The 12,352-nt window shown below is 49.2% G+C and overlaps 1 protein-coding gene across 1 annotated transcript in view; it reads left to right on the top strand.

The window, feature by feature from the left end:
• The first annotated feature begins 771 nt into the window (after positions 1 to 771).
• The window catches only part of BAZ1B (bromodomain adjacent to zinc finger domain 1B), a 303,893-nt gene continuing 292,312 nt past the window's right edge, over positions 772 to 12,352 (top strand). Inside the window, exon 1 of the mRNA XM_063956151.1 lies at positions 772 to 1,125. Within this exon, the coding sequence (XP_063812221.1) occupies positions 1,007 to 1,125 (119 nt within the window). The 5' untranslated portion in view covers positions 772 to 1,006. The remainder of the gene's footprint in view (positions 1,126 to 12,352) is intronic.

Raw genomic sequence — 12,352 nt, 5'->3', positions numbered from 1 at the left:
GTTCGGCTGTAGCTCCTCCCCCTGGTGACATGTCTCCTCCCCTAGTGACGTCAGAAGGTCCCTTCTCCCACTCCGATTTAGAACAATTTCTCCACTGGCTCACTTCTCCGCTCTTATCACTGCTTAGTAGTAAATGTCCCCCTCAATGTCCAATTGTCTATACATATGTTTTTTGGTTAAATAAAACTAAAATGCTATGGGTGTACAATGAAAAGCAATTTTAATATTTTACCATGGGAAATCATTTACAGTCTTACAGGTGTTAAGGTTCAAATGAGGGAGGAATGCGCAATTCCTCAGAGTAGGGCATCAGATCACATAAAGCAGAGGGAAAATAAAGACAGAACTCAAACAATACGCCTATGAGCGTGTACTCTGTGGCAGCCATGCCAGTCCCTGTCCGCTGTTATTGTCCCAGTGACAGTGGCTGAGTCGCTCTGTACGGCCGCGGCCTATATACAGCAGCAGCAGTACGCGGGCAGAAGCTAATGAGTGGGTGGCAAAAAGTGAAAAGACAAAGCGCGGAAATGCCCGGATATTACTGTTTACGTTTTTTGTTCATGTCAATAAAGTTGATAAAAAAAAAAACAATCTTATACAATATTAATGACATCTGCGACCCCGTTGCGCGCGCTGCAACTCACCTTGCTGAGGAGAGGGGAAGAAGAAGGGGCGTGGCCGAAAGAGCGGCGACGTCCAATAGGAAGAGCGGAGAGAAAATCCCGGCTGCCGAAACGACCAATCGCACTCCGGTTTCGCGGGGCAGTAGGCGTGGCCTGACTGTCATCGCATTCATGGTTGTTTGTGCGGTGGAGTGAGCCGGCGGCGGAAAGGAATCTCCCGCCATTTTTCAATCCCTTCTTCTCTTGTTGGTGTGTGAGGGGTCAGCGCGGGAAAGCGGCGGGGGCGGGAAGTGTCAGGCGGTGTCTCCGTTACTCCCCGCGTACGGATCGGGCCGTTCGCCGCCTCACGGAGCTACGCAGCGTCCCATCACACTGCCCGAGGGATGGCGCCGCTGCTGGGCCGCAGGCCCTTCTCGCTGGTGAAGCCGTTGACAGAGTCGCCCGCGGAAGGGGAAGAAGTATTCGTGGTGGAGCACACCAAGGAGGCGTTCCGGAACCGGGAGTATCCTTTCCTACCCCCTAGTGCCGGTGTGAGGCCGGGGACTGTACACCTCCGCTGCTGCTGCCGCCTCCCCCATACTACTCCTGTGTGTGGTGGCGGAGGCCGCGGCGGCCCATTGTGCCCTGAGCCGGGTCTGTATGGTGGCCGGCTGGCCGTGTCTGTTGAGTATTGTTCCTATGCTGATTCCGGCTGGTTACCCGGCATCTGCCTGGTGTAGGGGCCGCCTGGCACTGTGCTAATGTGGCTTCTGCCCACTGCTGCTATGTACTGAAACTAAGGAGGTATTTGTTTTAGCATCTTCTGACCTGTGCAAGGGAGTAGTGGTGATATTGTACAGTGTAATAACATGATGTGAGATAGGACATGTGTGGTCTTTGTTATGTACAGTATAATATGACGTGGGAGAGTACACCCAGTGGTCCTTGTTACTGGGACAGTATAATACTCTGACATAAATGGAACGTGCAGTGTAATGTCCTGACTTGTGGATTTTGCTACATGTATAGTATATGATGTAAGATGGTCATGTTTCGGCCTTGTTTAATACCCTGATGTGAGATGGGACATGTGGTGTTCTCTCTTCTTGTATGGTGTAATATCCTGATGTGAGATGGGTGTATGGTCCTCATTCTTGCACAGTGTACTACACTGATGGGGTGTGTGTTGTCCTCTACCTTCACAGCATCATTTAGTCTATCAAAGTCAACACCGGGATGATTATATGGGTGAAAGTGATGCAATCTGAGGGTTTGTGTATTCTATGTGGATATTAGGATAAGTTGCAGTGTTGCTCTTATCCTCTGCTTATATTTGAATTCTGTATATCTACACCTGAACACCATTTGGGTTCTATTCAGTGTGGATTGAATAGCGCTGAGAACTAGCTCCTGCTATTCTATTCAGTGCGATGTGACACCCGACGAGAGGATTTCATCTTGCACCCCTGGTGGGTTGTGAGTAGAAATATGACACAAGTGCTGCCTTGGTGCTGATTTCTGCCCTTAGCTCAGCGGAAACAGCATTGAGCTGGGCACTTTAGTGTGAGAATGCCGGCTCTTGTGACAACACACCATTTTGTTCTGAAGAACTAGTCTTCTCCAACACATCTGCGCTGATTTGAATAGCACCAAGAGCTAATTCCCAGAGCTATTCAATCCACGCTGAGTTGAATTGAGCCCATTTTATTTTCTTCCCTAAATAGTTTTCCTTTCCATATTGGACTGGTAAGCAATCTTGGCAGATTCTTGATTAAAAGGTTTTTCTGGTTGGCAGTATGTAGTATAAATTTTATTTCAATTTTGGAACGGTTTTATTTGGGATGAGCCACAATGTACATCGTAGCTCATTCTAACTACAGTTACTGCTAAAGATTTATTTGTAGAATTATGAATGAAGTGGCAAATATATTGGTAAAACAAACTGAATAGCTTCTGTGCAGTTTAGATGGGAGCTACAAACAATTGAATTGTCCCCTTAAGCTAGCTACACACTACACAAGTTATAGGGTCATAGGTGATCTATCTGTTTTATGACGTAGTGTGTAGGCATGACCGTTTTGAGCAAATGCCAATAAAATGGTCTAGAAACGCTTGGCTACTATTATTGGATCGGTCAGCCTCTGCAAAAGATGTTGGCCAAAAGGTCATGATATCATGCAGTATGTGGGCATTCTCTATAATCTGCACATATTTAAGCCCATTTTTATCAAGCCTTGGAGAGTGATAAATTGCACGGTGCTAGAGTACATGATCGGCTCCTAACTGCCATGTTACAGGCTGTGTTTGAATAATGATAGGAACTGATAGATTGGTACTTTATCAACTTGCCATTTATCACTCCAAGGTTTGATAAATCTGTGCCTTAATATAGTGTTAACTCTAGGATTTTTTTAGGGCAGGGTGCTGATCACAGGGAGGGCACATTCTTAATTCGCGAGGGCACGAAGGCGTGCAGCAAAAATTTAGGGGCGTTGTTTTGGGGGGAAGGGGCGTGACCACATAATAGTACTAAATCACATTATACCACACAATAGTACCGCTTATACACATTGCACCAGGTAGAACCTCCTATACACATTGCGCCAGGGAGAGAGCACGCTATACACATTGCGCCAGGGAGAGAGCACGCTATACACATTGCGCCAGGGAGAGAGCACGTTATACACAATGCGCCAGGGGGAGAGCACGTTATACACATTGCGCCAGGTAGAGAGCACTAGGAGGGGAGGGCACATGCAGAGTGGCACTCAACGTTGCAGAGGAGGGCACTGTGCCGGGTCAGCAGGGCCGGTCTCTTGATGTTGACGGTGGAGCCCAGGTCAGCGCGCATCGCCATGGTGAGGGGGAATCAAACCATACCGGAGGACTGGCGGGAGACACCGCAGGCTCTGATTGGCTGCTCCTCCCCACTGCACGCTGACCCTGTCTCCGCCTTTAGCTGAGAGCTATCAGCGCGGCGGGGGGGAAGAAGTGACAGCGCGGCGGGGGGAGAAGGCAGTCCTTAGCAGGGCGGGCACAAACGGGCAGGGCGCATTCTGTCACTCAAAAAAGGGACAGGGCGCAGCGCCCCGCGAAAGAAGCTTAGAGTGAACACTATTAATACGGCGTAGCCCAGGACTTACTCCTACAGTGCGATAGAATCGGGCTGATCGGGGCCGGCGCTGACTTAAGTCGCCCTCGCTGAAAGTGCTTGCGTACGCCGTGCGAGTTAAATTTTCTGTTTGGCCTGCACATTGCGGGGCATACGCATGCTCTGTCATTTGAACTCGCACAAGAGCAATCAGGTCTGAATTAGTCCCTTAGTCTGCTGTGGCAGAAAATTGGTAACTTCTGAAAAAAAAATTGCATAGTACAGATGTAGCCGTAGTCATTGTGAGTGCGAACTGATTGCACGGGCACTTTCGGCACGCCTACTCACACCTGCTCCAGCAGTAACTTTTGACACTCAATGCAAAGTTAATATGCGTGGGTGCAAGTAAGACACAAGTGCACGCCGGTGTGCGTGCGCATCGTGTCAAAGACGCACGTAGCCACAGCCACAATGAGAGTGGCTACATCTGTATGTTAGTATGTGCTGGCAATATCGTGACTTTCACTTGCATAAAAATTCCCCTGATTGTTGGGATAACTAAAATATCAAACAGTGTGCATCTGTGGTAGTTTTAAAGTGCTTATCAAGTTTGTGTTTTTTTTTTCTCTGACGTCCTAAGTGGATGCTGGGACTCCGTAAAGACCATGGGGATTAGCGGCTCCGCAGGAGACTGGGCACAACTAAAGAAAGCTTTAGGACTACCTGGTGTGCACTGGCTCCTCCCACTAAGACCCTCCTCCAGACCTCAGTTAGATTCTTGTGCCCGGCTGAGCTGGATGCACACTAGAGGCTCTCCTGAGCTCCTAGAAAGAAAGTATATTTAGGTTTTTTATTTTACAGTGAGATCTGCTGGCAACAGACTCACTGCAGCGAGGGACTAAGGGGAGAAGAAGCGAACCTACCTAACAGGTGGTAGTTTGGGCTTCTTAGGCTGCTGGACACCATTAGCTCCAGAGGGATCGACCGCAGGACCCGACCTTGGTGTTCGTTCCCGGAGCCGCGCCGCCGTCCCCCTTACAGAGCCAGAAGCATGAAGAGTCCGGAAAATCGGCGGCAGAAGACTTCGGTCTTCACCAAGGTAGCGCACAGCACTGCAGCTGTGCGCCATTGCGCCTCATGTACACCTCACACTCCGGTCACTGATGGGTGCAGGGCGCTGGGGGGGGCGCCCTGAGGGCAATATATGATACCTTGGCTGGCAAATCTACATCATATATAGTCCTAGAGGCTATATAGATGTAAAATTACCCCTGCCAGTATTCCAGAAAAAGCGTGAGAAAGTCAGCCGAAAAAGGGGCGGGGCTTTTCCCTCAGAAAACTGGCGCCATTTTTTCTTCACAGTGCAGCTGGAAGACAGCTCCCCAGGCTCTCCCCTGTAGTTTTCAGGCTCAAAGGGTTAAAAAGAGAGGGGGGGCACTAAATTTAGGCGCAATATATGTATACAAGCAGCTATTGGGGAAAAATCACTCAGTTATAGTGTTAATCCCTGCATTATATAGCGCTCTGGTGTGTGCTGGCATACTCTCTCTCTGTCTCCCCAAAGGACTTTGTGGGGTCCTGTCCTCAGTCAGAGCATTCCCTGTGTGTGTGCGGTGTCGGTACGGCTGTGTCGACATGTTGGATGAGGAAGGTTACGTGGAGGCGGAGCAGAGGCCGATAAATAAGATGTCGCCCCCTGTGGGGCCGACACCAGAGTGGATGGATAGGTGGAAGGTATTAACCGACAGTGTCAACTCCTTACATAAAGGGCTGGATGACATAACAGCTGTGGGACAGCCGGCTTCTCAGCCCGCGCCTGCCCAGGCGTCTCAAAGGCCATCAGGTGCTCAAAAAACGCCCGTTACCTCAGATGGCAGACACAGATGTCGACACGGAGTTTGACTCCAGTGTCGACGAGGTTGAGACATATACACAATCCACTAGGAACATCCGTTACATGATCTCGGCAATAAAAAAATGTGTTACGCATTTTCTGACATGAACTAAAGTACCACATAAAAGGGGTTTTATTTTTGGGGAGAAAAAGCAGCCAGTGTTTTGTTCCCCCATCAGATGAATGAATGAAGTGTGTAAAGAAGCGTGGGTTCCCCCGATAAGAAACTGGTAATTTCTAAAAAGTTACTGATGGCGTACCCTTTCCCGCCAGAGGATAGGTCACGTTGGGAGATATCCCTTAGGGTGGATAAGGCGCTCACACGTTTGTCAAAAAAGGTGGCACTGCCGTCTTAGGATACGGCCACCTTGAAGGAACCTGCTGATAAAAAGCAGGAGGCGATCCTGAAGTCTGTATATACACACTCAGGTTATATACTGAGACCTGCAATTGCCTCAGCATAAATAGTGCTGCTGCAGCGTGGTCTGATACCCTGTCAGATAATATTAATACTCTAAGACAGGGATAATATTTTGCTAACATTGAGCATATTAAAGACGTTGTCTTATATATAAAGGATGCACAGAGGGATATTTGCCGGCTGGCATCCAGAATTAATGCAATGTCCATTCTGCCAGGAAGGTATTAGAAACCCGGCAGTGGACAGGTGATGCTGCCTGTAAAAGGCACATGGAGATTCTGCCTTATAAGGGTGAGGAATTGTTTGGGGATGGTCTCTGGGACCTCGTATCCACAGCAACAGCTGGGAAGAAAAAATGTTACCTCAGGTTTCCTCACAGCCTAAGAAAGCACCGTATTTTCAGGTACAGTCCTTTCGGCTTCAGAAAAGCAAGCGGGTCAAAGGCGCTTCCTTTCTGCACAGAGACAAGGGAAGAAGGAAAAAAGCTGCACCAGCAGCCAGTTCCCAGGATCAAAAATCTTCCCCCGCTTCCTCTGAGTCCACCGCATGACGCTGGGGCTCCACAGGTGGAGACAGGTGCGGTAGGGGCGCGTCTCGGGAACTTCAGGGACCAGTGGGCTTGCCCACAGGTGGATCCCTAGGTTCTGCAAACAGTATCACAGGGATACAGGCTGGAGTTCGAGGCGACTCCCCCTCGCCGTTACCTCACATCAGCCTTGCCTGCTGCCCTCGGAGAAAGGTAGTACTGGCTGCAATTCACAAGCTGTACTTCCAGCAGGTGAAATCAAGGTACCCCTCCTTCAACAAGGCCGGGGTTACTATTCCAAAATGTTGTGGTACCGAAACCAGACGGTTCGGTGAGACCCATTCTAAAATTGAAAGCCTTGAACACTTATATACGAAGGTTCAAGTTCAAAATGGAATCGCTCAGGGAGATTATTGCAAGCCTGGAGAATTTCATGGTATCACTGGACATCAAGGATGATTACCTGCATGTCCCTATTTACCCTCTTCACCAGGAGTACCTCAATATTGTGGTACAGGATTGTCATTACCAATTCCAGACGTTGCCGTTGGTCTGTTCCCGGCACCGAGGTATTTACCAAGGTAATGGCCGAAATAATTATCCCGTACCTGGACGATCTCTTTATAAAGGCGAGGTCCAGGGAGCAGTTGTTCGTCGGAGTAGCACTATCTCGGGAAGTGCTACAACAGCACGGCTGGATTCTGAATATTCCAAAGTCGCAGCTGGTTCCTACGACGAGTCTACTGTTCCTGGGTATGGTTCTGGACACAGAACAGGATAAAAAGGGTTTCTCCCGGAGGAGAAGTCCAAGGAGTGGTGTCTCTGGACAGAGACCTCCTAATATGTATACAGGTGTCGGTGCATCAATGCACGCGAGCCCTGGGAAAGATGGTAGCTTCTTACGAAGAAATTCCATTCGCCAGGTCCCATGCAAGGATTTTCCAGTGGGATCTGTTGGACAAGTGGTCCGGGTCGCATCTTCAGATGCATCGGCGGATAACCCTGTCTCCAAGGGTCAGGGTGTCGCTGTTGTGGTGGCTGCAGAGTGCTCATCTTCTAAGGGGCCGCAGATTCGACATACAGGACTGGGTCCTGGTGACCACGGATGCCAGCCGTCGAGGCTGGGGGGCAGTCACACAGGGAAGGAACTTCCAAGGCTATGGAACAGTCAGGAGACTTCCCTACACATAAATATTCTGGAACTGAGGGCCATTTACAATGCCCTAAGTCAGGCTAGACCCTGCTTCAACACCGGCCGGTGCTGATCCAGTCAGACAACATCACGGCGGTCGCTCATGTAAACCGACAGGGCGGCACAAGAAGCAGGATGGCGATGGCAGAAGCCACAAGGATTCTCCGATGGGTGGATAATCATGTGTTAGCACTGTCAGCAGTGTTCATTCCCGGAGTGGACAACTGAGAAGCAGACTTTCTCAGAAGACACGACCTCCACCCGGGAGAGTGGGGACTTCATCCAGAAGTCTTCCAAATGATTGTACACCGTTGGGAAAGGCCACAGGTGGACATGATGGCGTCCCGCCTCAACTAAAAGTTACAAAGATAATGCGCCAGGTCAAGGACCCTCAGGCGATAGCTGTGGGGGTACCAGTCGGTGTATGTGTTCCCTTCTCTGCCTCTCTTACCCAGGGTAATGAGAATAATAAGAAGGAGAGGAGTAAGAACTATACTCATTGTTCCGGGTTGGCCAAGAAGAGCTTGGTAACCAGAACTCCAAGAAATGATCTCAGAGGACCCATGGCCTCTGCCGCTCACAGGACCTGCTGCAGCAGGGGGCCTGTCTGTTCCAAGACGTACCGCGGCTGCGTTGACGGCATGGCGGTTGAACGCCGGATCCTGAAGGAAAAGGGAATTCCGGAGGAAGTTATCCCTACGCTATTTAAAGCTAGGAAAGAAGTGAACGCAAACCATTATCACCGCATATGGCGAAAATATGTTGCGTACTGTGAGGCCAGGAAGGCCCCAAAGGAGAAATTTCAGCTAGGTCGATTTCTGCACTTCCTACAGTCAGAGGTGACTATGGGCCTAAAATTGGGTTCCATTAAGGTCCAGATTTCGGCTCTATCGATTTTCTTCCAAAATTGAACTGGCTTCACTGCCTGAAGTTCAGACTTTTGTTAAGGGAGTGCTGCATAGTCAGCCCCCGTTTGTGCCTCCAGTGGCACTGTGGGATTTCAACGTGGTGTTGGATTTCCTGAAGTCGCATTGGGTTGAGCCACTTAAATCCGTGGAGCTATAATACCTCACGTGGAAAGTGGTCAGTCTGTGGGCCTTGGCGTCGGCCAGGCGTGTATCAGAATTGGCGGTTTTGTCATACAAAATCCCTTATCGGTATTTTATATGGATAAGGTGGAATTGAGGACTCGTTCCCAATTCCTTCCTAAGGTGGTATTTTTTAATGTGAACCAACCTATTGTGGTGCCTGCGGCTACTTGGGACTTGGAGGATTCCAAGTTACTGGATGTAGTCAGGGCCCTGAAAAGTATGTGTTTCCAGGACAGCTGGAGTCAGGAAAACTGACTCGCTATTTCTCCTGTATGCACCCAACAAGCTGGGTGCTCCTGCTTCTAAGCAGACGATTGCTCGCTGGATCTGTAGCACGATTCAACTTGCACATTCTGCGGCTGGACTTCCGCACCCTAAATCTGTAAAAGCCCATTCCACGAGAAAAGTGGGCTCTTCTTGGGCGGCTGCCCGAGGGGTGTCGGCTTTACAATTTTGCCGAGCTGTTAATTGGTCGGGTTGAAACATTTTTGTAAGAGTCTACAAGTTTGATACCCTGGCTGAGGAGGACCTAGAGTTTGCTCATTCGGTGCTGCAGAGTCATCCGCACTCTCCCGCCCGTTTGGGAGCTTTGGTATAATCCCCATGGTCCTTACGGAGTCCCAGCATCCACTTAGGACGTCAGAGAAAATAAGATTTTACTCACCGGTAAATCTATTTCTCGTAGTCCGTAGTGGATGCTGGGCGCCCATCCCAAGTGCGGATTGTCTGCAATACTTGTTTATAGTTATTGCCTAACTAAAGGGTTATTGTTGAGCCATCTGTTGAGAGGCTCAGTTATATTTCATACTGTTAACTGGGTATAGTATCACGAGTTATACGGTGTGATTGGTGTGGCTGGTATGAGTCTTACCCGGGATTCAAAATCCTTCCTTATTGTGTCAGCTCTTCCGGGCACAGTATCCTAACTGAGGTCTGGAGGAGGGTCTTAGTGGGAGGAGCCAGTGCACACCAGGTTGTCCTAAAGCTTTCTTTAGTTGTGCCCAGTCTCCTGCGGAGCCGCTAATCCCCATGGTCCTTACGGAGTCACAGCATCCACTACGGACTACGAGAAATAGATTTACCGGTGAGTAAAATCTTATTTTATTTTTATTTGTCAGCTGTGGTGTGTTTCTTAAGTTGCATACACAGTGAGATATTGACTAAGTGCCGATTTTGCAATTTCCCTTGAACTCTCCGGAGCCCTTTACTTGCGATTTTGACTATATACAATATTGACTAGAAACTAGATTATACACAATATAGTCAAAATTGCCTTACCTGAACAGTATTTTTTCTTGCTTTTACTGACCCCAAGGAAGCACACATTGGTATTGCAAGCTGGGTACAGACGGTGCGGTATGTGTTAACCTTTGTTATGATTTTGACTATATTGCCAAAATCAGAAGAAAACATTGCACAGTGTGTATGCACCTTCAGTTGCATTTAATGGGTGATCTTAGGAAACTATATAAAATACTGATCCATGTGAGTGAACACGACTGATTTTAGAGATTGACCATGGGAGGGGGAGGGAGGGTGTGTAAAAATAGCGAGTTTTTCAAATTCAGACAGTCATAGGGCGCGATTTGATTCGGAGAGATTTTAATAGCGCCAGGATTTGGCTCTCAGGGCCTTTCAGTACATACCCTGTGACACCAGACAATGGGATTTCTGCTCGCAACCCCGGAGGAGTGCGAGCAGAAATCTGACAATAATGCTGGCGCAATGCTTATTTCTCTGACGTCCTAGTGGATGCTGGGAACTCCGTAAGGACCATGGGGAATAGCGGGCTCCGAAGGAGGCTGGGCACTCTAGAAAGATTTATGACTACCTGGTGTGCACTGGCTCCTCCCACTATGACCCTCCTCCAAGCCTCAGTTAGATTTTGTGCCCGGCTGAGGTTGGAGGCACACTAGGGGCTCTCCTGAGCCTTTAGAAAGAAAGTATAGAAATTAGGTTTTTTATTTTCAGTGAGACCTGCTGGCAACAGGCTCACTGCAGCGAGGGACTAAGGGGAGAAGAAGCGAACCTGCCTGCTTGCAGCCAGCTTGGGCTTATTAGGCTACTGGACACCATTCGCTCCAGAGGGATCGACCGCAGGCCCAGCCTTGGTGTTCGGTCCCGGAGCCGCGCCGCCGTCCCCCTTACAGAGCCAGAAGCAAGAAGAGGTCCGGAAAATCGGCGGCAGAAGACATCAGTCTTCACCAAGGTAGCGCACAGCACTGCAGCTGTGCGCCATTGCTCCTCACACACACTTCACACTCCGGTCACTGAGGGTGCAGGGCGCTGCGGGGGGGGGGCGCCCTGAGAAGCAATAATAACACCTTGGCTGGCAAAAATACCACAATATATAGCCCCAGAGGCTATATATGTGGAAAATACCCCTGCCAGAATATAGGAAAAAGCGGGAGAATAGTCCGCGGAAAAGGGGCGGAGCTATCTCCTTCAGCACACTGGCGCCATTTTTCCCTCACAGCTCCGCTGGAAGGAAGCTCCCTGGCTCTCCCCTGCAGTCTACACTACAGAAAAGGGTAAAAAAGAGAGGGGGGCACTAAATTTAGGCGCAGTATACATTTATATAGAAAAAGCAGCTATAGGGGACATAACTCAGTTAGTCCCTGCATTATATAGCGCTCTGGTGTGTGCTGGCATACTCTCACTCTGTCCCCCCAAAGGGCTTTTGTGGGTCCTGTCCTCTGTTGGAGCATTCCCTGTGTGTGTGCGGTGTGTCGGTACGGCTGTGTCGACATGTTTGATGAGGATAATGATGTGGAGACGGAGCAGATGCCTTTAGAAGGGATGTCACCCCCTGCGGGGCAGACACCTGAGTGGATGAGCTTATGTAAAGAAATGAGTGCACGTATAGACTCCTTACATAAGAAATTTGACGACATGCCAAATGTGGGACAGCCGACTTCTCAGCTTGTGCCTGTCCAGGCGTCTCACAGGTCATGAGGGGCTCTAAAACGCCCGCTACCTCAGACCGCAGACCCAGATGTCGACACTGATACTGACACCAGTGTCGACGACGATGAGTCTAACCTGATGCCCACTAAGGCCATTCACTGCATGATTGAGGCAATGAAAGAGGTGTTACACATTTCTGATATAAATACAGGTACCACTAAAAAGGGTATTATGTTTGGGGAGAAAAAACTACCCGTAGTTTTTTAGTGTTCACTCTAGGATTTTTTTAGGGCAGGGTGCTGATCACGGGGAGGGCACATTTTTCATTCGTGAGGGCACATTTTTCATTCGTGAGGGCACATTTTTAAGTTAGAAGGGCCAAATCAGGTACATACTATAATGCTTGGTGCTCCCATTCCTATAGGTGAAAGCATGGACAGTGCGCGCCGGAGGCGTGCAGCAAAAATTTAGGGGAGTTGTTTCGTGGGGAAGGGGCGTGACCACATAATAGTACCAAATCACATTATACCACACAATAGTGCTGCTTATACACATTGCACCAGGTAGAACCTCCTATACACACTGCGCCAGGTAGAGCACGTTATACATATTGCGCCAGATAGAGCAC

Source organism: Pseudophryne corroboree, chromosome 2, assembly GCF_028390025.1.
Source record: "Pseudophryne corroboree isolate aPseCor3 chromosome 2, aPseCor3.hap2, whole genome shotgun sequence".
In the NCBI taxonomy this organism is placed as follows: Eukaryota; Metazoa; Chordata; class Amphibia; order Anura; family Myobatrachidae; genus Pseudophryne; species Pseudophryne corroboree.
Note: the sequence above shows the minus strand (reverse complement) of the source record. Positions and strands in the feature narration are given on the sequence as shown.